General features: G+C 51.6%; 1 protein-coding gene across 5 annotated transcripts in view; it reads right to left on the reverse strand.

The window, feature by feature from the left end:
* Positions 1 to 24,659, reverse strand: part of LOC133357751 (rho GTPase-activating protein 26-like) — a 152,012-nt gene that overhangs the window by 11,119 nt on the left and 116,234 nt on the right. For all 5 annotated transcript variants that reach the window (XM_061575859.1, XM_061575858.1, XM_061575857.1 and 2 more), the window contains exons 7-20: positions 22,932 to 23,042; positions 21,212 to 21,316; positions 19,976 to 20,105; positions 16,132 to 16,232; positions 14,848 to 14,966; positions 13,193 to 13,271; positions 11,761 to 11,800; positions 9,443 to 9,505; positions 7,820 to 7,894; positions 6,649 to 6,736; positions 5,778 to 5,836; positions 4,088 to 4,193; positions 1,344 to 1,503; positions 662 to 845 (exon numbers count right to left, since the gene is read on the reverse strand). In XM_061575859.1, the coding sequence (XP_061431843.1) occupies positions 662 to 845; positions 1,344 to 1,503; positions 4,088 to 4,193; positions 5,778 to 5,836; positions 6,649 to 6,736; positions 7,820 to 7,894; positions 9,443 to 9,505; positions 11,761 to 11,800; positions 13,193 to 13,271; positions 14,848 to 14,966; positions 16,132 to 16,232; positions 19,976 to 20,105; positions 21,212 to 21,316; positions 22,932 to 23,042 (1,420 nt within the window). The remainder of the gene's footprint in view (positions 1 to 661; positions 846 to 1,343; positions 1,504 to 4,087; positions 4,194 to 5,777; positions 5,837 to 6,648; positions 6,737 to 7,819; positions 7,895 to 9,442; positions 9,506 to 11,760; positions 11,801 to 13,192; positions 13,272 to 14,847; positions 14,967 to 16,131; positions 16,233 to 19,975; positions 20,106 to 21,211; positions 21,317 to 22,931; positions 23,043 to 24,659) is intronic.

The following is a 24,659-nucleotide window of genomic DNA, read 5'->3' on the forward strand; positions in this document are numbered from 1 at the left end:
CCTGTTCTTCACCTGAGGACGGCTGCTTGCGTTGTGGCCGAAACGTCGTGGGAATTGTTAAATGTTTTGTTTTTATTATTTTATTATTTCCCTTCTACGTGGTGACTTTACCGAAAGAACCAAGAAGATGATGACAAAGATGATGACAAAGATGATGACGATGCTGACGAAGATGTTGACAGTGATGATGATGACGACGATATGAAGAAAGATGTTGATGACGATGATGATGTTGACGACGACGATGACAAAGATGATGACGAAGATGTTGACAGTGATGATGACGACGATATGAAGAAAGATGTTGATGACGATGATGTTGTTGATGACGACGATGACGAAGATGTTGACAGTGATGATGATGAAGATGTTGACAGTGATGATGATGACGATATGATGAAAGATGTTGATGACAATGATGATGTTGATGACGATGATGACAAAGATGATGACGAAGATGTTGACAGTGATGATGATATGAAGAAAGATGTTGATGACGATGATGTTGATGACGACGATGACGAAGATGTTGACAGTGATGATGATGAAGATGTTGACAGTGATGATGATGACGACGATATGAAGAAAGATGTTGATGATGTTGTTGTTGACGACGATGTTGTTGATGACGACAACGACGACGATGTTGACGGGTCATCACCTCCGTCCCGGCTGGAGGTCATGTAGACCCCGCCCATGGGCCGAGGGGTCTTGCTACCCACGGCACCACCACCGCCACCACCGCCACCACCGCCACCACCACCGGGCGTCTTGCCATGCCGGTGAGGGACGTTGGGCTGGGGAATCAGCAGGGGGGCGTCCGGGTCAGGGGGTGTCTTGAACACCTGGAGGGAGGGGGGGGGGGGGGGGGGTCAGTGGTGAGATGTTAACTACCTCACCTGGTACACAGGAGGTCCTGGGTTCATTCCTGACCCTGACGCCTGCTGCTGTATATTTGGAGTTTGCGTGTCTCTCTCTCTCTGTGGTGAGATGTTAACTACCTCGCCTGGTCTACAGGAGGTCGTGGGTTCAATCCCGACCCTGACGATGCCTGCTGCTGTATATTTGGAGTTTGCGTGTCTCTCTCTCTCTCCATGGTGAGATGTTGACTACCTCGCCTGGTCTACAGGAGGTCGTGTGTTCAATCCTGACCCCGACGATGCCTGCTGCTGTATATTTGGAGTTTGTGCGTGTCTCTCTCTCCGTGGTGAGATGTTGACTACCTCGCCTGGTCTACAGGAGGTCGTGGGTTCGATCCCGACCCTGACGATGCCTGCTGCTGTATATTTGGAGTTTGTGTGTCTCTCTCTCTCTCCCGTGGATTATGAGCGAGCGCGCTGCACCTTGTCCGCGTTGTCGATGAGGATCTCGATGACGATGTTGTGGAACTTGATCTCCATGATGGCTGCCACCGACTCCTCCTGCGGCCGCATGAGCGTCGGGCCGAAGATCACGCCCAGGTTGGCCACCGTCATGAGGTTCTGCTTGTTGTGACTCGCCACGCTACACACCATCATCAGCACCACCACCACCACCATCAGCATCACCATCATCATCAGCACCACCAGCATCATCATCATCACTATGATCATGAGGTTCAGCTTGTTGTGACTCGCCACGCTACACACCATCACCACCATCATCATCAGCACCATCATAAGCACCATCATCAGCACCATCATCATCGTCATCACCATCAGCACCATCATCATCAGCACCATCATCATCAGCACCATCATCATCAGCACCATCAGCAGCATCATCATCAGCACCATCATCATCAGCACCATCATCAGCACCATCATCAGCACCATCAGCAGCATCATCAGCACCATCATCATCGTCACCATCATCATCGTCACCATCATCAGCACCATCATCAGCATCATCACCATCAGCACCATCACCATCATCACCACCACCATCATCAGCACCACCAGCATCATCATCATCACTATGATCATGAGGTTCAGCTTGTTGTGACTCGCCACTCGACACACATCATCGTCATCATCATCGTCATTATCGTCATCATCATCATTATCATCATCGTCATCATCATCGTCATCATCATCGTCATCATTATCATCATCGTCGCCGCCGCGTGTGGAGGATGAGTTTGTGGTGGTGGTGGACGATGAGTTTGTGGTGGTGGTGGACTTACACGATGAGGTGGTGGACGATGAGTTTGTGGTGGTGGTGGACTTACACGATGAGGTGGTGGACGATGAGTTTGTGGTGGTGGTGGACTTACACGATGAGGAGGTGGACGATGAGTTTGTGGTGGTGGTGGACTTACACGATGAGGAGGTGGACGATGAGTTTGTGGTGGTGGTGGACTTACACGATGAGGTGGTGGACGATGAGTTTGTGGTGGTGGTGGACTTACACGATGAGTAGGTGGACGATGAGTTTGTGGTGGTGGTGGACTTACACGATGAGGAGGTGGACGATGAGTTTGTGGTGGTGGTGGACTTACACGATGAGGTGGTGGACGATGAGTTTGTGGTGGTGGTGGACTTACACCATGTGGTGGTGGACGATGAGTGTGTGGTGGTGGTGGACGATGAGTGTGTGGTGGTGGTGGACGATGAGTTTGTGGTGGTGGTGGACGATGAGTGTGTGGTGGTGGACGATGAGTGTGTGGTGGTGGACGATGAGTGTGTGGTGGTGGTGGACGATGAGTTTGTGGTGGTGGACGATGAGTTTGTGGTGGTGGTGGACTTACACGATGTGGTGGTGGACGATGAGTTTGTGGTGGTGGTGGACGATGAGTTTGTGGTGGTGGTGGACTTACACGATGAGGAGGTGGACGATGAGTTTGTGGTGGTGGTGGACGATGAGTTTGTGGTGGTGGTGGACTTACACGATGAGGTGGTGGACGCTGAGTTTGTGGTGGTGGTGGACTTACACGATGAGGTGGTGGACGCTGAGTTTGTGGTGGTGGTGGACTTACACGATGAGGTGGTGGACGATGAGTGTGTGGTGGTGGTGGACTTACACGATGAGGTGGTGGACGATGAGTGTGTGGTGGTGGTGGACGATGAGTTTGTGGTGGTGGTGGACGATGAGTGTGTGGTGGTGGTGGACGATGAGTTTGTGGTGGTGGTGGACGATGAGTGTGTGGTGGTGGTGGACGATGAGTTTGTGGTGGTGGTGGACGATGAGTGTGTGGTGGTGGTGGACTTACACGATGAGGAGGAGGACGATGAGTTTGTGGTGGTGGTGGACTTACACGATGAGGAGGTGGACGATGAGTTTGTGGTGGTGGTGGACTTACACGATGAGGTGGTGGACGATGAGTTTGTGGTGGTGGTGGACTTACACGATGAGGAGGTGGACGATGAGTTTGTGGTGGTGGTGGACTTACACGATGAGGAGGTGGACGATGAGTTTGTGGTGGTGGTGGACGATGAGTTTGTGGTGGTGGTGGACTTACACGATGAGGAGGAGGACGATGAGTTTGTGGTGGTGGTGGACTTACACGATGAGGTGGTGGACGATGAGTTTGTGGTGGTGGTGGACTTACACGATGAGGAGGAGGACGATGAGTTTGTGGTGGTGGTGGACTTACACGATGAGGAGGTGGACGATGAGTTTGTGGTGGTGGTGGACTTACACGATGAGGAGGAGGACGATGAGTTTGTGGTGGTGGTGGACTTACACGATGAGGTGGTGGACGATGAGTTTGTGGTGGTGGTGGACTTACACGATGAGGAGGTGGACGATGAGTTTGTGGTGGTGGTGGACTTACACGATGAGGTGGTGGACGATGAGTTTGTGGTGGTGGTGGACTTACACGATGAGGTGGTGGACGATGAGTTTGTGGTGGACTTACACGATGAGGTGGTGGACGATGAGTTTGTGGTGGTGGTAGACGCTGAGTTTGTGGTGGTGGTGGACTTACACGATGAGGTGGTGGACGATGAGTTTGTGGTGGTGGTGGACTTACACGATGAGGTGGTGGACGATGAGTTTGTGGTGGTGGTGGACGCTGAGTTTGTGGTGGTGGTGGACTTACACGATGAGGTGGTGGACGATGAGTTTGTGGTGGTGGACGCTGAGTTTGTGGTGGTGGTGGACTTACACGATGAGGTGGTGGACGATGAGCTGCAGCATGTCGCGGTTGGCGTCGGGCAGCTGGTAGACGAGAGCGTGGACCGCCTTCACACGGCTCTCCGGGTTCTCCAGCTCTGCCGTCGTCACGGAGACACGGAGACACGTCGTCATCGTCGTCACGGGGACATGTCATGGAGACGCGTCGTCACGGAGACACGTCATCGTCGTCATGGAGACACGTCGTCACGGAGACACGTCGTCATCGTCGTCACGGAAACACGTCGTCACGGAGACGCGTCGTCACAGAGACACGTCGTCATCGTCGTCACGGAAACACGTCGTCACGGAGACGCGTCGTCACAGAGACACGTCGTCATGGAGACACGTCATCGTCACATCGTCACAAACACGTCGTCATGGAGACACGTCATCGTCACATCGTCACAAACACGTCGTCATGGAGACACGTCGTCACGGAGACACGCCATCGTCACATCGTCATCATCACTAACACGTCGTCACGGAGACACGTTGCCGTGGAGACACGTCATCGCACAGACACGTGGTCACATCTTTACAAGACACACGCACACACAACAACAACAACCGCCATTCGCTACTCAGTGGCGGTGACGTCACCACGACGCTTGTGCCAGGCTAGGTGCACACGTTAAGGCCACGTGACGTGTCGAACGCCCGCTGGCAGGTCACGGGGCAGACCCAGCAGGTGCCACGGGTCGACTGACCGAGATGACCGAGATGACTGGCTGATGCACTACCTGTGCCCCCTACTGTGCCAACTTGCTGTGCTTTAGCCACCCGGCGCTCCGCTCGTTGTTGTGAGCGTCGCTCCTCCACCCTCCGTTGTTGTTGGAGGGCGACTGCCTCCAACTGCCCAGTAGCATCCTTCACGAGCCTCCTCCACAGAGGCCGATCTTGACACCGCTGGTACCAGTCATCGGCAAGTCCACTCAGCTCCACGTCCTCCTGTACCACATCACTCCATCTCTTCTCTAGCCCGTGCCGCGCCCGTTTAGCCCCCTCAATCCGGCCGAACAGAAGCTGTTTAGGCATGCGGTGGCTGGGCATGCGGGCTACATGACCCAGCCAACGCAGCCTTGCCTGCCGGAGGAGCTCACCGATGGGACTTTGCCCAGATCTTTCAAGGACTTGTGAGCTCCTCACACAATCCAGCCTGCAGGTTAAACCCAGGATGGATCGTAGGCAGGCCAGCCTAAATGTTTCCAACCGGCAAAGATACTCCATTAGGGGGGTCCATGTTTAGGCATGCGGTGGCTGGGCATGCGGTGTCTGGGCATGCGGTGGCTGGGCATGCGGTGTCTGGGCATGCGGTGGCTGGGCATGCGGTGGCTGGGCATGCGGTGTCTGGGCATGCGGTGGCTGGGCATGCGGTGTCTGGGCATGCGGTGGCTGGGCATGCGGTGGCTGGGCATGCGGTGTCTGGGCATGCGGTGGCTGGGCATGCGGTGTCTGGGCATGCGGTGGCTGGGCATGCGGTGTCTGGGCATGCGGTGGCTGGGCATGCGGTGTCTGGGCATGCGGTGGCTGGGCATGCGGTGGGCTGGGCATACGGTGGCTGGGGCATGCGGTGGCTAGGCGTGCGGGCTACGTGGCCCAGCCGACGCACAACCAGACACGTCACAAGACATCCTCACAGACACCGTCCCAGGCACGTCGTGTCTCTGGTGGGCTCGTACTTGCGGCAAGAATGAAGCTGGCGTGCAGCTGATGAGTCATCAGGGGTTCGGGGAGAGTCCTACGGGGTCACAACGAGACAAAGACAAAAGATCACCCGTGTAGCCTTTAAGAGGCTGTTGGGGCAAGTGCTGTTAGAGCGAGCACCTATGAAGGCCGGAACAGTACACGAGGGGGTGGGTGGTCAGCACCACACAGACGCACGCACAGACACACACACGCACGCAGACTCGTCAACACAGACACACGCAGACTCAGCAACACAGACATACACGTGCACAGACACACACAGACACACAGACTCGTCAACAGACACACACACACACACAGACTCGTCAACACAGACACACACAGACACACACACACAGACTCGTCAACACAGACACACACACACGCAGACTCGTCAACACAGACACACACACTCACACACAGACTCGTAAACACACACACACACGCAGACTCGACAACACAGACACACGCAGACTCGACAACACACACACACCACGCTCGCACAGACTCGTCAACACAGACACACACACACCACACACACACACCACACACAGACTCGTCAACACAGACACACACACACCACACACACACCACACACAGACTCGTCAACACAGACACACACACACCACACACACACCACACACAGACTCGTCAACACAGACACACACGCACACAGAAACACACAGACACACGCACACACAGACTTGGCAACACAGACACACACACACCACGCTCGCACAGACACACACACACAGAACACCTCCGAGCGTCGCAACATCCAACAGCGGCGCCGTCCTGGGCCCCCCCCCCCCCCTGCCCCCCCCCCCCCCGTGACCGCCAAGGCAACGGGGAAAGTGCTCGCACCTCAGGTAGCTCTTGAGTGCGCTGGTGATCGTCTTGATGTCCCAGTCCTGGGGGCTCTCCAGGTCAACTTCCGCCGCCGTTTTGGGGTCTGGTGGACAAAGACAAACGGTACGACGATGAAGATGATGATGAAGTTGATGACAATGGTGATGGTGACGATGATGGTGACGATGATGGTGATGGTGACGATGACCATGATGGTGACGATGATGGTGGTGATCTTCTTGGTTCTTTCGGTAGTCACGTAGAAGGGAAGTAATAAAATAATAAAAATAAAACATAATAAAATAATTCTCACGACGTTTCGGCCACAACGCAAGCAGCCGTCCTCAGGTGAAGAACAGGTCTGTCGGGGAGACAGAGTCTGAATGAACACCACCAGGCTTGGCAGCGTATATTTAAGCTGCTGGGTTAGAGGGGGAAGAGCGCCTTGACCTGTTCTTCACCTGAGGACGGCTGCTTGCGTTGTGGCCGAAACGTCGTGAGAATTATTTTATTATGTTTTATTTTTATTATTTTATTACTTCCCTTCTACGTGACTTTACCAAAAGAACCATAAAGATGAATCCCTGCAGTCACGAAAGCTTTAAATCGAAATGGTGATGATGACGATGATGGTGACGATGACGATGACAGAAGAGGTGCTAGGCATGGTGGTGTTGATGACGATGATGGTAACGATGACGATGATAGTGATGATGACGATGACGGTGACGATGACGATGATGGTGAAGATGACGATGATGGTGATGATGACGATGACAGAAGAGGTGCTAGGCATGGTGGTGTTGATGACGATGATGGTAACGATGACGATGATAGTGATGATGACGATGACGGTGACGATGACGATGACGGTGATGATGACGATGATGGTGATGATGACGATGACGGTGATGATGACAGAAGAGGTGCTAGGCATGGTGGTGTTGATGACGGTGATGAAGTTGATGATGACCATGATGGTGACGATGATGGTGTTGATGATGATGATGAAGTTGATGATGATGATGACAAAAGCGGTGGTAGTCGTGGCGGTGTTGACGACGATGACAACGACCCTGATTTTGCCATCGCTGCTGGCGATGACGACACATGTCGTGCTGACGAACACCAAGGTGGTGGAGGGCCTCACGACACAATGCGCGTCACCAATCACCGCGGTCCTTACCCACAGCCAGACTCAGCAACTTCTGCACTTTGGAACTGACCCCTACGATCCGGTACAGCCCTTGAGTGGTCACTCCTGAGTTCACATCCAAGGCAAACAAACACCGTCAACAACGCGTGTCAGACGCACGTGAAAGTAAATGCTCGCGTCGTTCGAGAGAATATAAATATTCGTAGGTTTTTTCGGTAAAGTCACGTAGGTAAAAAAATTTAAATTAATAATATTAAAATAAAATAAAAATCACGACGTTTCGGAGGCAACACAAGCTTCCGTCTTTTATTTTACTTTTATTAATTTTAATGTTTTACCTACGTGACTTCGCCGAAAAAACCTAAGAATATGAATCCTTGCAGTCACGAAAGCTTCAAATCTAGAAAGAATATAAATACTCAACTAAACTATTATACCGGTAGGAACCTCCTGGTTACACCAGCCCACAGGGGATTATTGTGTCCGTCGTGCAGGGAGGGGCTGGGTGGGGAGGGAGGGGCTGGGTAGGGAGGGTGGGGAGGGGCTGGGTGGGGAGGGTAGGGCTGGGTGGGGAGGGGCTGGTCACCCCGTGGTGCCCTTATACAACTCAACGTTTAACCTACTCACGCCGGCTTGTGCCCGCCCTCACAGTCGGACATATTTGCGGAATACACCACGCCGCCGTTGACCCTGCAGGCCATTGACCGAGCAACCCAACGTTCCTACCAGCTCCCTCCGCAGGACAATGTGTTAACATCGCCACAAAAATCCACAAAGCGCTTAGCAGTGAGAACACGCAACAGCCAATGAGATGGCGACTCACACAGAGACCCGTAGACTCACGCAGAGACCCATCGACTCGCACAGAGACCCATAGACTCGCACAGAGACCCATAGACCCACACAGAGACACACAGACTCACACAGACACCCATAGACTCACGCAGAGACCCATCGACTCACACAGAGACCCATAGACTCACACAGAGACTCATAGACTCACACAGAGACCCATAGACTCACACAGAGACACTCAGACTCACACAGAGACTCATAGACTCACACAGAGACCCATCGACTCACACAGAGACTCATAGACTCACACAGAGACCCATAGACTCACACAGAGACACATAGACTCACACAGAGACACACAGACTCACACAGAGACTCATAGACTCACACAGAGACCCATAGACTCACACAGAGACTCATAGACTCACACAGAGACCCATAGACCCACACAGAGACCCATAGACTCTCACAGACCCATAGACTCACACAGAGACCCATAGACAAACACAGAGACCCATAGCCCCACACAGAGATCCATATACTCACACAGAGAGACCCATAGACTCACACAGAGACCCATAGACTCACACAGAGACCCACAGACTCACACAGAGACCCATAGACTCACACAGAGACACAGACTCACACAGAGACACATAGACTCACACAGAGACCCATAGACTCACACAGAGACCCATAGACCCACACAGAGACACACAGACTCACACAGAGACCCATAGACTCACGCAGAGACCCATCGACTCACACAGAGACCCATAGACTCACACAGAGACCCATAGACTCACACAGTTTCAGAGACCCATAGACTTCCACAAAGATATTTGAATTGACACTCACCTCTCGTTTCAACCGCAGAGATGCAATTTCTTACAAAGTTGAAGCCCAAATCATTGAGTTGCGCTGGAAGGGAGAATATTGAAACACACAGGAGGGGTCGGTGAATTATCTTTTTAAATCCTTTATATTAAGTTCACTTGCTTGCTTGCTTAGGACCGTGCAAATCTTTAGGCCGTTTTTTAACCCACTTCCCGTGATCCAATCGAGCTGACATTTTGCACACCACCAAGCTTGGCAGCGTATATTTCAGCTGGGTTGGAGGGGGAAGAGCGCCTTGACAAAGGAATTTCCATATATTGTCAAGGCGCTCTGCCCCCCTCCATCTCAGCTTAAATAGACGCTCCAAGCCTGGGGTGTGTCATTCAGACTGTCTTCTCGACAGACCTGTTCTCCACATGAGGACGGCTGCTTGCGTTGTGGCCGAAACGTCGTGAGAATTGTATTTTATTATGTTGTATTTTTATTATTTTATTATTTCCCTTCTACGTGATGACTTTACCGAAAGAACCAAGAAGATGAATCCCTGCAGTCACGAAAGCTTTAAACTGCTCTAGAGGAGTTGAACACCCCTAGCTGATACTGCTATTCAGTGGCGTGAAATCAAATGCATCGCTCCGGATGTCCGCTGTAAAGTATGATCTTGAGTTTCGATTATGGTGTGCTGATCTTTAAAGGTGCATTGACAAATGTTGATACTGCTACTGATACTCCTGCTGTTATGGAGTGACTCATGCAGCCAGCTATGGCTGCAAAGTTTGGTCGTACACCGAAATTAACTCTGTTAAAAATGGGGTATGCCGATAGCATAAAAATGAGATGTGATAGAGAAAATCTGAGAGCAGGTTTGGAATCGGCACCCTGAAATTAGTCTAGAACAGCTGCAAAAGTCCAGGCCAGAAAAAAGTTGTTTTTTGTTGTTGACCAGTGTAATAAATGAACTCAATATGAGTGGTCCGTGGAAGAGGATCACACAGAGCTACATCTGAGACCCCCTTCTTCGTCAAATGACTCTCTGGTCCACACGCAGTAGAGGGCAGTGCATCTCCCAACGTTGCCGCGTCGCACGAGCAGTTGAACCAAAACGTTGACAAAATTCTCAAAGGGCTGCAATTTTTTTTGCCAAATGAAAGTGGAAGTCACCGCTACGCTACGACGGGGATTTCTTCTGTTGTGCGCTGCCACTCACAGGTGACCCGGGCTGAGGCAATCAACTTCGCTGCGCTTTGAATACCCAGATCGGTGGTGATGAGCACTGTTGCTGGTGAGGTGTGCGGTGAGTTCAGTAGTGGTGAGCTGTGCGGTGAGTTCACTACTGGTGCTGGAGATACAAGCGCGCACACACAGACACACACACATACATACACAGACCAACATACACAGACCAACACACGCAGACACACAGACACACACAGACACACAGACCAACACAGACACACACACAGACAGACACACACAGACCAACACACACAGACACACACACATACACACAGACCGACACACACAGACACATAGACCAACACACACAGACACACACACAGACACAAAGATCCCCGTATAGGGGATATAAGTTAAGATTCCTACTTGTTCAATGTATGCACCGTCCCGCCATAGTGAATTCCTTGTCTGTGCAAACTTACATGGCGATTAAAACCGTTTCTGATTCTGATTCTGATAGCCTGGAACAGACTGTTGGGGCAAATGCTGTTAGCGAGCACCTATGAAGGCCGGAACGGCACACGAGAGGGTGGGTGGCCAGCACCACGCCCGACCGCCTTTGTCTCCCTAGTGGCGATGTTTACACACCGCACCAGGTACTCATTTGAGGCTGAGTCGACCTAGGGGAGGCCCGGGACCGGTTCAGATAATCGTCACTGGTGTTGGCCGTGAGCGGGAATCGAACCTGTGTCGCCAGGTTCATAGCGCAGCGTAGCGCTAACCACTACACTATCGCACACAGACACACACACAGACACACACACACAGACACACACAGACACACACGCACAGACATACAGACACACACGCACAGACATACAGACACACACGCACAGACATACAAACCAACACACACAGACACACAGACACACACGCAGAGACACACACACAGACACACACACAGACACACACACACAGACACACACGCACAGACATACAGACACACACACACAGACATACAAACCAACACACACAGACACACAGACACACACACACAGACACACACAGACACACACAGACACACACAGACACACACAGACACACACAGACACACACAGACACACACAGCTGTTCCTTAAACATAAAATATTTTCGAAACTTACTCTCCTCCCGCTTGCTGTTTAGTCTTGGCATTGTGTAAACCTGCAAAACACACGAAAAAATATTATTAATTGACTTCATAAAAATAAAACAATTTCCTCTTGGGCTAATGAGTTATCCCCTCCAACACAAAGACACCCTCTCTTTGTGGGGGTGTATGAAATTCATAGACCCAGAGACTCGCACAGAGACCCATAGAATCACACAGAGGACCATAGACTCACACAGAGACCCATAGACTCACACAGAGGACCATAGACTCACACAGAGACCCATAGACTTACACAGAGACCCATAGACTCACACAGAGGACCATAGACTCACATCGAGACCCATAGACTTACACAGAGACCCATAGACTCACACAGAGACCCATAGACTCACACAGAGACCCATAGACAGGCACAGAGACCCATAGACTCACATCGACAACCATCGGCTCACATAGAGATGCACTAATAGACTGACACAGAGACCCATTGACTCACAGAGAGACCCATAGAATCACGCAGAGGACCATAGACTCACACAGAGACCCGTAGACTCACACAGAGACCCATAGACTCGCAGAGAGACCCACAGGCTCACACAGAGACCCATAGACTCGCACAGAGACCCATAGACTCACACAGAGACCCATAGACTCGCACAGAAACCCATAGACTCACAGAGAGACCCATAGACTCACACAGAGACCCATAGAATCACACAGAGGACCATAGACTCACACAGAGACCCGCAGAGACTCAGAGACCCTGAGGCTCACACAGAGACTCGTAGACTAACAGAGACCCAGAGACCCACGTAGAAACACACAAAGCCAATGTGATTCGTGGTCAAACATTCTACGCGACCACGGGGAGAGAGAGAAACACGCAAACTCCAAATATACAGCAGGGGCCCGGATCGAACCCACGACTTCCTTTAGACCAGGCGAGGTAGTTAACATCTCCTAGCCACCGTGATGATAATGATGAGAGAGAGAGAGAGAGAGACACGAAAACTCCAAATATACCACAAGGCGTCGCCAGGGTCGGGCTTCGAACCCACGACCTCCTGTAGACCAGGCGAGGTAGTTAACATCTCACCATGGAGAGAGAGAGAGACACGCAAACTCCAAATATACAGCAGGCGTCAGGGTCGGGATCGAACCCACGACCTCCTGCGTACCAGGTGAGGTAGTCAACATCTCGCCACCGTGGCAAGGTCTTATTGGGCCAATAAACAGCCAAATAACTCTAAAACGCGTGGACGTTGATTCTAAATGTGGAGGGGGGGAAAACCGTGGTACGCCCGGAGAAAAATCCACGCGGAGAGAGAGACACGCAAACTCCAAATATACAGCAGGCGTAGATCTGGATGTCCTGTCCCCCGTCAGAGGAACGTGTAATTTCCGCCAAACGGCTCCGTGTCTCTCCGTGGGGCGCGACTCACGGGTTCTTTGCCATCCATCGCTTCCATCCACAGCTTCCGCTCATCCTCCGAGGGAGCCTGCAGCGTCATGACGGTTGGTCTGGAAGGCATCGACATCACGGTCATCGTCGTCATCGTCGTCATCGTCATCATCATCATCAGCAGCAGCAGCAGCATCGACATCGTCTTAAGTAGCATCATCATCAGCAGCAGCATCACCATCGTCTTAAGTAGCATCAGCAGCATCATCGCCATCGTCTTAAGTAGCATCATCATCATCATCAGCAGCAGCAGCATCGCCATCATCTTAAGTAGCATCATCAGCAGCAGCAGCAGCATCGCCCTCGTCTTAAGTAGCATCATCAGCAGCAGCAGCATCGCCATCGTCTTAAGTAGCATCATCATCAGCAGCAGCATCGCCCTCGTCTTAAGTAGCATCATCATCAGCAGCAGCAGCATCGCCATCGTCTTAAGTAGCATCATCATCAGCAGCAGCAGCAGCAGCAGCAGCATCGCCATCGTCTTAAGTAGCATCATCATCAGCAGCAGCAGCAGCAGCAGCAGCATCGCCATCGTCTTAAGTAGATTCATCATCATCATCATCAGCAGCAGCAGCATCGCCATCGTCTTAAGTAGCATCATCATCAGCAGCAGCATTGCCATCGTCTTAAGTAGCATCATCAGCAGCAGCAGCATCGCCATCGTCTTAAGTAGCATCATCATCAGCAGCAGCAGCAGCATTGCCATCGTCTTAAGTAGCATCATCAGCAGCAGCAGCAGCAGCATCGCCATCGTCTTAAGTAGATTCATCATCATCATCAGCAGCAGCAGCAGCAGCATCGCCATCGTCTTAAGTAGCATCATCATCAGCAGCAGCAGCAGCATCGCCATCGTCTTAAGTAGCATCATCATCATCAGCAACAGCAGCAGCATCGCCATCGTCTTAAGTAGATTCATCATCATCATCAGCAGCAGCAGCATCGCCATCATCTTAAGTAGCATCATCAGCAGCAGCATCACCATCGTCTTAAGTAGCAGCAGCAGCAGCAGCAGCATCGCCATCATCTTAAGTAGCATCATCAGCAGCAGCATCGCCATCGTCTTAAGTAGCATCATCATCATCAGCAGCAGCAGCAGCATCGCCATCGTCTTAAGTAGATTCATCATCAGCAGCAGCAGCAGCATCGCCATCATCTTAAGTAGCATCATCATCAGCAGCAGCATCACCATTGTCTTAAGTAGCATCATCAGCAGCAGCAGCAGCATCGCCATCGTCTTAAGTAGATTCATCATCAGCAGCAGCAGCAGCATTGCCATCATCTTAAGTAGCATCATCATCAGCAGCAGCAGCAGCATCGCCATCATCTTAAGTAGCATCATCAGCAGCAGCAGCAGCAGCATCGCCATCATCTTAAGTAGCATCATCAGCAGCAGCAGCAGCATCGCCCTCGTCTTAAGTAGCATCATCAGCAGCAGCAGCATCGCCATCGTCTTAAGTAGCATCATCATCAGCAGCAGCATCGCCCTCGTCTTACGTCACATTTCCCACGTCGCGTGCCCAATGTCACGTGTGCCAGCTGTCATCACGTGTCACATGTCGCGTGTCCCGTGTGCCACGCGTGTGTCAGGTGTCATCACATGTCACATGCGTGTGTCAGGTGCCGCAAGCCTCCGACCTGTCGATGGCCTCGATGTCGAAGCAGAAGCGTTTCTCGATGGAGTCGGTTTTTCGCCGCACGCACGATTTGAGCTGGAACGAGTCCCGCTCTCCTTGTGGACTCAACACCAGTCCGTTCTGACACGCGGAGACACACACAGAGACCCCCAATCCACCACCACCGCCAACTCATGTAGCCTTAGCGGTAATCCTGCACAATGCACGGGCATATGCAGTACTAATCACATACCTGCATTTCCCATATCACATACCTGCATTTCCCTTATCCCCCTCCCTTTGATGCTGCTAACCCTGCATAATGCACGGGCATATGCAGTACTAATCACATACCTGCATTTCCCATAAATATGCTAAATTCCTCTTGATATGCATATTCTTTTTTTAAGGCTCCCCCTTTCAACCTAGCTTATATACATGCTCCAAGCTCGTGTGCTGTTTCATTCAGACGCTGTCGCCTCGACAGACCTGGTTTCACCTGAGGACGGCTGCTTGCGTTGTGGCCGAAACGTCGTGAGAATAATTTTATTATTTTATTATTTCCCTTCTAAGTGGTGACTTTACCGAAAGAACCAAGAAGATGAATCCCTGCAGTCACGAAAGAAGCTTTAAATCGAAATTTAGCGAACTTGTCGGGGCAAGCACTGATAGCGAACAGCACCGACACACGAAGGCTGAGCCGACCTAGGGGAGGCCCAGGAGCGGTTCAGATAATCGTCACCGGTGGCGTTGGCCGCGAGCGGGAATCGAACTTGCCGGGTTCGTAGCGCAGCGTAGCGCTAACCGCTACACTACACTACACGCGCGCAGACACAAAGATCCCCCGTATAGCCTTAACAGACTGTAGGGGAAAGTGCTGTTAGCGAGCACCTATGAAGGCCGCAACGGTACACGAGGGGGTGGGTGGCCAGCGCCACGCCCGACCGCCTTTGTCTCCCCAGTGGCAATGTTTACACACCGCACCAGGTACTCATTTGAGGCTGAGTCGACCTAGGGGAGGCCCGGGACCGGTTCAGATAATCGTCACTGGTGTTGGCCGTGAGCGGGAATCGAACCCGTGTCGCTGGGTTCATAGCGCAGCGCGCTAACCGCTACACTACCGCTCCCCACCACGCAGACACACACACACAGACACACATACAGTGCGTACCTACCACGTCCTATAACCCAGCCTCCGAACCGCTTACCCGACCCCTCCGCGCGCACTCCACGCTCGCGCAGACTCACCGTTCGCGTAACCCGTGGGCTAAGGGGTGGGGGGGGGGGTGGGGGAGCGGTGTTTTACCAGCTTCCCGGTCGGCTTCGGGTCGTAGGCGAGCATGGAGAAGTAGCCCGTGTTCTTGCTGTAGCAGCAGTAGTGCTTCACCCACGCGGAGCCAAAGTGACCTGCAGGCATGGCGGGGGGGGGGAGGGAGGGTGGTGGTTCACAACATTTGTCCGTGTCTCAAGGCTACGTGTGTGTGTGTCAGTGTCTCAAGGCTACGTGCGTGTGTCCGTGTCTCAAGGCTACGTGCGTGTGTCCGTGTCTCAAGGCTACGTGCATGTGTGTCAGTGTCTCAAGGCTACGTGCGTGTGTGTGTCAGTGTCTCAAGGCTACGTGCGTGTGTGCGTGTATCTCAAGGCTACGTGCGTGTGTGTCAGTGTCTCAAGGCTACGTGCGTGTGTCAGTGTCTCAAGGCTACGTGCGTGTGTCAGTGTCTCAAGGCTACGTGCGTGTGTCCGTGTCTCAAGGCTACGTGCGTGTGTGTCAGTGTCTCAAGGCTACGTGCGTGTGTCCGTGTCTCAAGGCTACGTGCGTGTGTCCGTGTCTCAAGGCTACGTGCGTGTGTGTCAGTGTCTCAAGGCTACGTGCGTGTGTCCGTGTCTCAAGGCTACGTGCGTGTGTCCGTGTCTCAAGGCTACGTGCGTGTGTGCGTGTCTCAAGGTGTACAGTCTGGAAAGTACCCACATGACAAATTTCAAGTTTGTTGCACGTCGGGAAGTACGCTAAACATTTTGAACAGACGCACATAATCACAGCTTTGCCTTCCATACACCTGAGGACGGCTGCTTGCGTTGTGGCCGAAACGTCGTGAGAATTATTTTATCTTTTATTTTTATTATTTTATTATTTCCCTTCTACGTGACTTTACCGAAAGAACCAAGAAGATGAATCCCTGCAGTCACGAAAGCTTTAAATCGAAAAATATACGGAGATGTTTATATATGTAACAAAATGGGCTTCATATCATCTCCGGCAAGAACAAAATGAGGAGTTAAGATGCTCAAACACCAAGCAGACAGAGACAAATTTCGAAAAAATTAACCCGTAAAAACAAAGTTTTTCACTATAAATCCTTTATATGCGTGTTCAATGGGCCACAACCCAGCCCACATTGGTCTTTGAAACGGGCGGCTAGAGTCCTCTCGTCCTCTGGCTTGAGATGGCTGCCACCTATGGGTCAGATGATTGCCTGCCACCATTAAGCAATTGGTAATTAAATGTAATTTATTTTTTCCTAAAAAGTGTAAAGTTTTGGGAAAAAAATTTCACGAAAAGAAATTGTCACGCACAACGAGTCTGTGTGCAAAATGTCAGCTCGACTGGATCATGGGAAGTGGGTTAAAAAACGACCGAAAGATTTGCACGGTCATAAGCAAGCAAGCAAGCGAACTTAATATAAAAGATTTAAATAAAAACGACCGAAAGATTTGCACGGTCGTAAGCGCGCAAGCAAGCAAGCGCGCAAGCAAGCGCGCAAGCAAGCGAACTTAATATAAAGGATTTAAAAAGACGCTTTGATGAAATCACGCAACCACCGTCCTTGAAACCGAGGGCCTCCACCAGAGCTACAGTGTCTGCACCGGCGTTAGACCCGATAGCAACTTCAATAGGAGCAGAGTAGAAGCAAACACTTTGTTTGTTACTAATGTAACGTGATGCAGTCCTTGAAGCCAACTGACCTACACCAGAGGCAGCCGCCTTAATGGCCTTGTCTCTGTACCGGGTGATATGGAGCAAAGAACAAAGCCAAAGAATTTGGACGAGTGGGTGAGTGAGTGAGTGAGTGGGTGGGTGAGTGAGTGGGTGAGTGATTGGGTGGGTGAGTGAGTGGGTGAGTGGGTGAGTGAGTGAGTGGGTGAGTGAGTGGGTGAGTCATTGGGTGGGTGAGTGAGTGGGTGAGTGATTGGGTGAGTGGGTGGGTGAGTGGGTGAGTGAGTGGGTGGGTGATTGGGTGGGTGGGTGGGTGAGTGAGTGGGTGAGTGAGTGAGTGAGTGGGTGAGTGGGTGGGTGAGTGGGTGAGTGGGTGGGTGAGTGGGTGAGTGGGTGGGTGGGTGAGTGGGTGGGTGGGTGGGTGAGTGAGTGGGTGAGTGGGTGGGTGGGTGAGTGGGTGGGTGAGTGAGTGGGTGAGTGATTGGGTGGGTGAGTGAGTGGGTGAGTGAGTGGGTGAGTGAGTGAGTGGGTGGGTGAGTGGGTGAGTGATTGGGTGGGTGAGTGAGTGGGTGAGTGGGTGAGTGAGTGAGTGGGTGAGTGAGTGGGTGAGTCATTGGGTGGGTGAGTGAGTGGGTGAGTGAGTGGGTGAGTGAGTGGGTGAGTGAGTGGGTGAGTGAGTGGGTGAGTGAGTGGGTGAGTGGGTGAGTGGGTGAGTGAGTGGGTGAGTGGGTGGGTGAGTGAGTGGGTGAGTGAGTGGGTGAGTGAGTGGGTGAGTGAGTGGGTGAGTGAGTGAGTGAGTGGGTGAGTGGGTGGGTGAGTGGGTGAGTGGGTGAGTGGGTGAGTGGGTGGGTGAGTGGGTGAGTGGGTGAGTGGGTGGGTGAGTGGGTGGGTGAGTGGGTGAGTGGGTGAGTGGGTGGGTGAGTGGGTGAGTGGGTGGGTGGGTGAGTGAGTGAGTGGGTGAGTGAGTGGGAGAGTCATTGGGTGAGTGGGTGAGTGGGTGAGTGGGTGAGTGATTGGGTGAGTGATTGGGTGAGTGATTGGGTGATTGGGTGAGTGGGTGATTGGGTGAGTGGGTGAGTGACTGGGTGGGTGAGTGAGTGGGTGAGTGGGTGAGTGATTGGGTGAGTGATTGGGTGAGTGAGTGGGTGAGTCATTGGGTGAGACATTGGGTGAGTCATTGGGTGAGTGATTGAGTGAGTGAATGGGTGAGTGAGTGGGTGAGTGGGTGGGTGAGTGGGTGAGTGAGTGAGTGGGTGGGTGATTGGGTGAGTGGGTGATTGGGTGAGTGGGTGATTGGGTGGGTGATTGGGTGAGTGGGTGAGTGATTGGGTGAGTAAGTGGGTGAGTGATTGAGTGAGTGAATGGGTGAGTGAATGGGTGAGTGAATGGGTGGGTGAGTGAATGGGTGAGTGAATGGGTGGGTGAGTGAGTGATTGAGTGAGTGAGTGATTGGGTGAGTGAGTGGGTGAGTCATTGGGTGGGTGAGTTATTGGGTGAGTGGGTGAGTGAGTGAGTGATTGAGTGAGTGATTGGGTGAGTGAATGGGTGAGTGAGTGATTGGGTGAGTGGGTGAGTGAGTGAGTGATTGGGTGAGTGATTGGGCGAGTCATTGAGTGAGTGGGTGAGTGGGTGAGTGAGTGGGTGAGTGATTGGGTGAGTGATTGGGTGAGTGAGTGAGTGATTGAGTGAGTGGGTGGCTGAGTGATTGGGTGAGTGACTGGGTGAGTGATTGGGTGAGTGATTGGCCGAGTCATTGAGTGAGTGGGTGAGTGAGTGAGTGATTGAGTGAGTGGGTGAGTTAGTGATTGGGTGAGTGAGTGATTGGGTGAGTGAGTGGGTGTGTGGGTGAGTGAGTGGGTGAGTGATTGAGTGAGTGATTGGGTGAGTGAATGGGTGAGTGAATGGGTGAGTGGGTGAGTGAGTGGGTGAGTGAATGGGTGAGTGAATGGGTGAGTGATTGGGTGAGTGATTGGGTGAGTCACTGGGTGAGTAAGTGGGTGAGTGATTGAGTGAGTGAGTGAGTGAGTGGGTGAGTGAGTGAGTGGGTGAGTGAATGGGTGAGTGAATGGGTGAGTGGGTGAGTGAGTGGGTGAGTGAGTGGGTGAGTGAATGGGTGAGTGACTGGGCGAGTGATTGGGTGAGTGAATGGGTGAGTCATTGGGTGAGTGATTAGGCGAGCGAGCGAGCGAGCGAGCAAACTCCTGCACTGACGTACGTTTCTCCAGCATGAAGAGGTAGCCCTCGATGACGAACGGGTTCTGGGGGACGCGCGCTCCAAACGAGGTGTTCATCTTCTGCATCAGCTGCTCCACCTCGGAGCGCGTGCTCTCAAAGCGCTCCCGCGTCTACGCCGACGGACGACAAACAGAACCAAAACAATTGTTCACACACCGCGAGGAAATCCGATGAGCCGTGAAGCTCTTTATGACAGATGTCCGGGAGGGTCACGGGGTGAGAACGCCACGACAACAGACACAATACGAAAGCACGGCAGTCGTGCAAAGTGCAAGAAAGGTAAAGGATCACCCAAACACAAACAAATACGTGTCCTCTCTCTGTGTGTCCTTGTGATGTCTGTCTGCTTGTACGTCTGTCTATAGTTTTCTAGTTAGATAATTTTTGTTGCTATTTCTTTTATGCCTGATGATGATTGCTTGTGTTGCAATCGAAACGTCGTAATATGCTATTATTTAATTTATTATTTTGTCTTTAGACGTGACTTTACCGAAAGAACCAAAGAATAAATACAACTACACCATCGCCATCCCACCAGGCCAAAACAATAACAACAAGACAAAGATCCCCTGGGTAGTCTCGCAGACTGAAGAGGCAAGGGGGGGGTGGGCTTGTTGGCGAGCACCTATTGAGATTATTTGGCTCCTGATAAGCCACTTCGTTGAGCGACAGCCACGTCGCTGATGACAAGATACGCCGAGAGCAACGTGGTGGTGGTGGTGATGGTGGTGGTGGTGGGGGAGGTGATGATGATGGTGGTGGTGGTGGGGGAGGTGATGATGGTGGTAGTGGTGGTGATGATGGTGGTGGTGGTGGGGGAGGTGATGATGGTGGTGGTGGTGGGGGAGGTGGTGGTGGTGGTGGTGGGGGAGGTGGTGGTGATGGTGGTGGTGATGGTGGTGGCGGTGATGATGGTGGTGATGATGGTGGTGGTGATGATGATGGTGGTGGTGGTGGCGGAGGTGATGATGGTGGTGGTGATGATGATGGTGGTGGTGATGATGCTGATGAAGATGGTGGTGGTGAAGATGGTGGTGGTGATGGTGGTGGTGGTGATGATGATGGTGGTGGTGATGGTGCTGATGAAGATGGTGGTGGTGATGAAGAAGATGATGATGATGATGCTGATGATGGTGATGATGCTGATGATGGTGGTGGTGGTGATGATCATCGTGCCGGGCGTATCGACGGCTGTGTAGGTGGCACGCGTACTCACGTTCTGGATGTTGCCCTGCAGGAAGTGCTGGTAGTGGTGGAACTCCTTGGCGAGCTCGTAGCCCTGGTGGTAGAACGTGAAGAGACCCTGGAGAAATGCCAGCAGCTGTGAGAGGGGAAGACGCGGGGACGGGGGGAGGGATGGTAGGACTTTACACACGGCTACGATGATGATGAAGGCAACACCAATGATGATGATGAAGGCAACACCGATGATGATGATGGAGACAACACCGATGATGATGATGATGGAGACAACACCGATGATGATGATGATGGAGACAACACCAATGATGATGATGATGATGAAGGCAACACCGATGATGATGATGATGATGAAGGCAACACCGATGATGATGATGATGGAGACAACACCGATGATGATGATGATGATGGAGACAACACCGATGATGATGATGATGATGAAGGCAACACCGATGATGATGATGGAGACAACACCGATGATGATGATGATGGAGACAACACCGATGATGATGATGATGATGGAGACAACACCAATGATGATGATGAAGGCAACACCGATGATGATGATGATGATGAAGGCAACACCGATGATGATGATGATGGAGACAACACCGATGATGATGATGATGGAGACAACACCGATGATGATGATGATGAAGGCAACACCGATGATGATTGATGAAGGCAACACCGATGATGATGATGATGGAGACAACACCGATGATGATGATGATGGAGACAACACCGATGATGATGATGATGATGAAGGCAACACCGATGATGTGATGATGAAGGCAACACCGATGATGATGATGAAGGCAACACCGATGATGATGATGAAGGCAACACCGATGATGATGATGATGATGAGGCAACACCGATGATGATGATGATGGCAACACCGATGATGATGATGATGAAGGCAACACCGATGATGATGATGATGATGAAGGCAACACCGATGATGATGATGATGATGAAGGCAACACCGATGATGATGATGGAGACAACACCGATGATGATGATGATGGAGACAACACCGATGATGATGATGATGGAGACAACACCAATGATGATGATGATGATGAAGGCAACACCGATGATGATGATGTTGATTGAGACAATTCTAGATTTACCTTGATACAGTAAATCGAGCTGTGACGGTCCCACCTGATGACGGAGACTTGTGTTGCCTTCCGAAACGTCGTGATTTTTAATTTTATTTCTATTATTTTATTTATTTTTACCTACGTGACTTTACCGAAAAAAACCTAAGAGTATGAAGAAGACAATGACGACACTGATGATGATGATGATCATGACGATGATGATGATGACGATGACAACACCGATGATGATTAAATCCATGATGCCGACGTTGATATCGATGCCCAAGACAATGACAACGCTGATGATGATGATCATGACGATGGCGATGATGATGATGACGATGATCATGACGATGGCGATGATGCTGATGACGATGGCAACACCGACGACGATTAAGTCCATGATGCCGACGTTGATACCGATGCCCAAGACAATGACAACGCTGATGACGATCATCAAGTCCACGATGGTGACGATGACGACGATGACGGCGATGACGGTGACCGTGACGACGGTGGCGATGACGGTGACGACGGTGACCGTGACGACGGTGGCGATGACGGTGACGGTGATGACGGTGACCGTGACGACGGTGGCGATGACGGTGACGGTGATGACGACCTTACCGGCTCCACAAACTCAAACTTCTTGCGCTCCTGCACCTCCTGCACCTTGCACACGTACTGCAGGGAGACCTCGTTGAAGTGCCTCCGTGTCACCTCCAGCTGCGTGTCGGCCTGCACAGCAGACGCGCGCAGAGACACGCGCAGAGACACGCAGACGCACGCAGACACACACAGACACAAGCAGAGACACGCGCAGAGACACGCAGAGACACACAGACACACGCAGAGACACGCGCAGAGACACGCAGACGCACGCAGACGCACACAGACACACGCAGAGACACACGCAGAGACACACGCAGAGACACACGCACACAGAGACACACGCAGAGACACGCAGACACACGCAGACACACGCAGACACACACGCAGAGACACACACAGACACATACAGAGACACACACACACACACAGACAGAGACACACACAGACACACGCAGACACACGCCAGACACACGCAGGCAGAGACACATACAGACACATGCAGACACACAGAGACACACGCAGAGACACGCAGACACACACAGACACACGCACAGACACACACAGACACACGCAGAGACACGCACAGACACACGCAGACACATACAGGCAGAGACGCACACAGACACACGCAGGCAGAGACACACACAGACACACGCAGGCAGAGACACACGCAGAGACACACACAGAGACACGCAGAGACACACGCAGAGACACACGCAGAGACACGCAGAGACACACACAGACACACGCAGAGACACACACAGACACACGCAGAGACACACACAGACAAACGCAGAGACACACGCAGGCGCACGCAGATGGACACATCCACAGACAGACATACGCAGACACACATTTTCAGGTTGGGGGGCATCAGTCAGCGTGAGGGGCCACCACCAAATGGTCAATCGTCTGCTGGATTACACATTGCCCATCACCATCAATATCATCATCAGCAGCGGCAACAGCATCAGCGGTACCAACATCAGCATCTCACTCATCACAATCATCATCAATGGCATCACCGTCACAATCACAATCATCATTATGAGAAAAATATCATCAATACCAGTGTTACTCACTGCCCATCACCATCAATATTATCATCAGCAGCGGCAACTGCATCAGCGGTACCAACATCAGCATCTCACTCATCACAATCATCATCAATGGTATCACCATCACAATCATCATCATCATCATCATCATGAGAAAAATATCATCAACACCAGTGTTACCCATTACCCATCACCATCAATATTATCATCAGCAGCGGAAACTGCATCAGCGGTACCAACATCAGCATCTCACTCATCACAATCATCATCAATGGTACCACCATCAAAATCATCATCATCATGAGAAAAATATCATCAACACCAGTGTTACTCATTACCCATCACCATCAATATTATCATCAGCAGCGGCAACAGCATCAGCGGTACCAACATCAGCATCTCACTCATCACAATCATCATCAATGGTATCACCGTCACAATCATCATCATCATGAGAAAAATATCATCAACACCAGTGTTACTCATTACCCATCACCATCAATATTATCATCAGCAGCGGCAACAGCATCAGCGGTACCAACATCAGCATCTCATCTCATCACAATCATCATCAATGGTACCACCATCACAATCATCGTCATCAGCAAAATTATCATCATCACCATCAGCATCGATATTATTAAAATCGGCAGCATCAGCAGATTACGATCATCAGCATCATCCA

This window comes from Lethenteron reissneri, chromosome 59 (assembly GCF_015708825.2).
Source record: "Lethenteron reissneri isolate LAM-NWPU_2019-01 chromosome 59, ASM1570882v1, whole genome shotgun sequence".
NCBI classification, from domain to species: Eukaryota; Metazoa; Chordata; class Hyperoartia; order Petromyzontiformes; family Petromyzontidae; genus Lethenteron; species Lethenteron reissneri.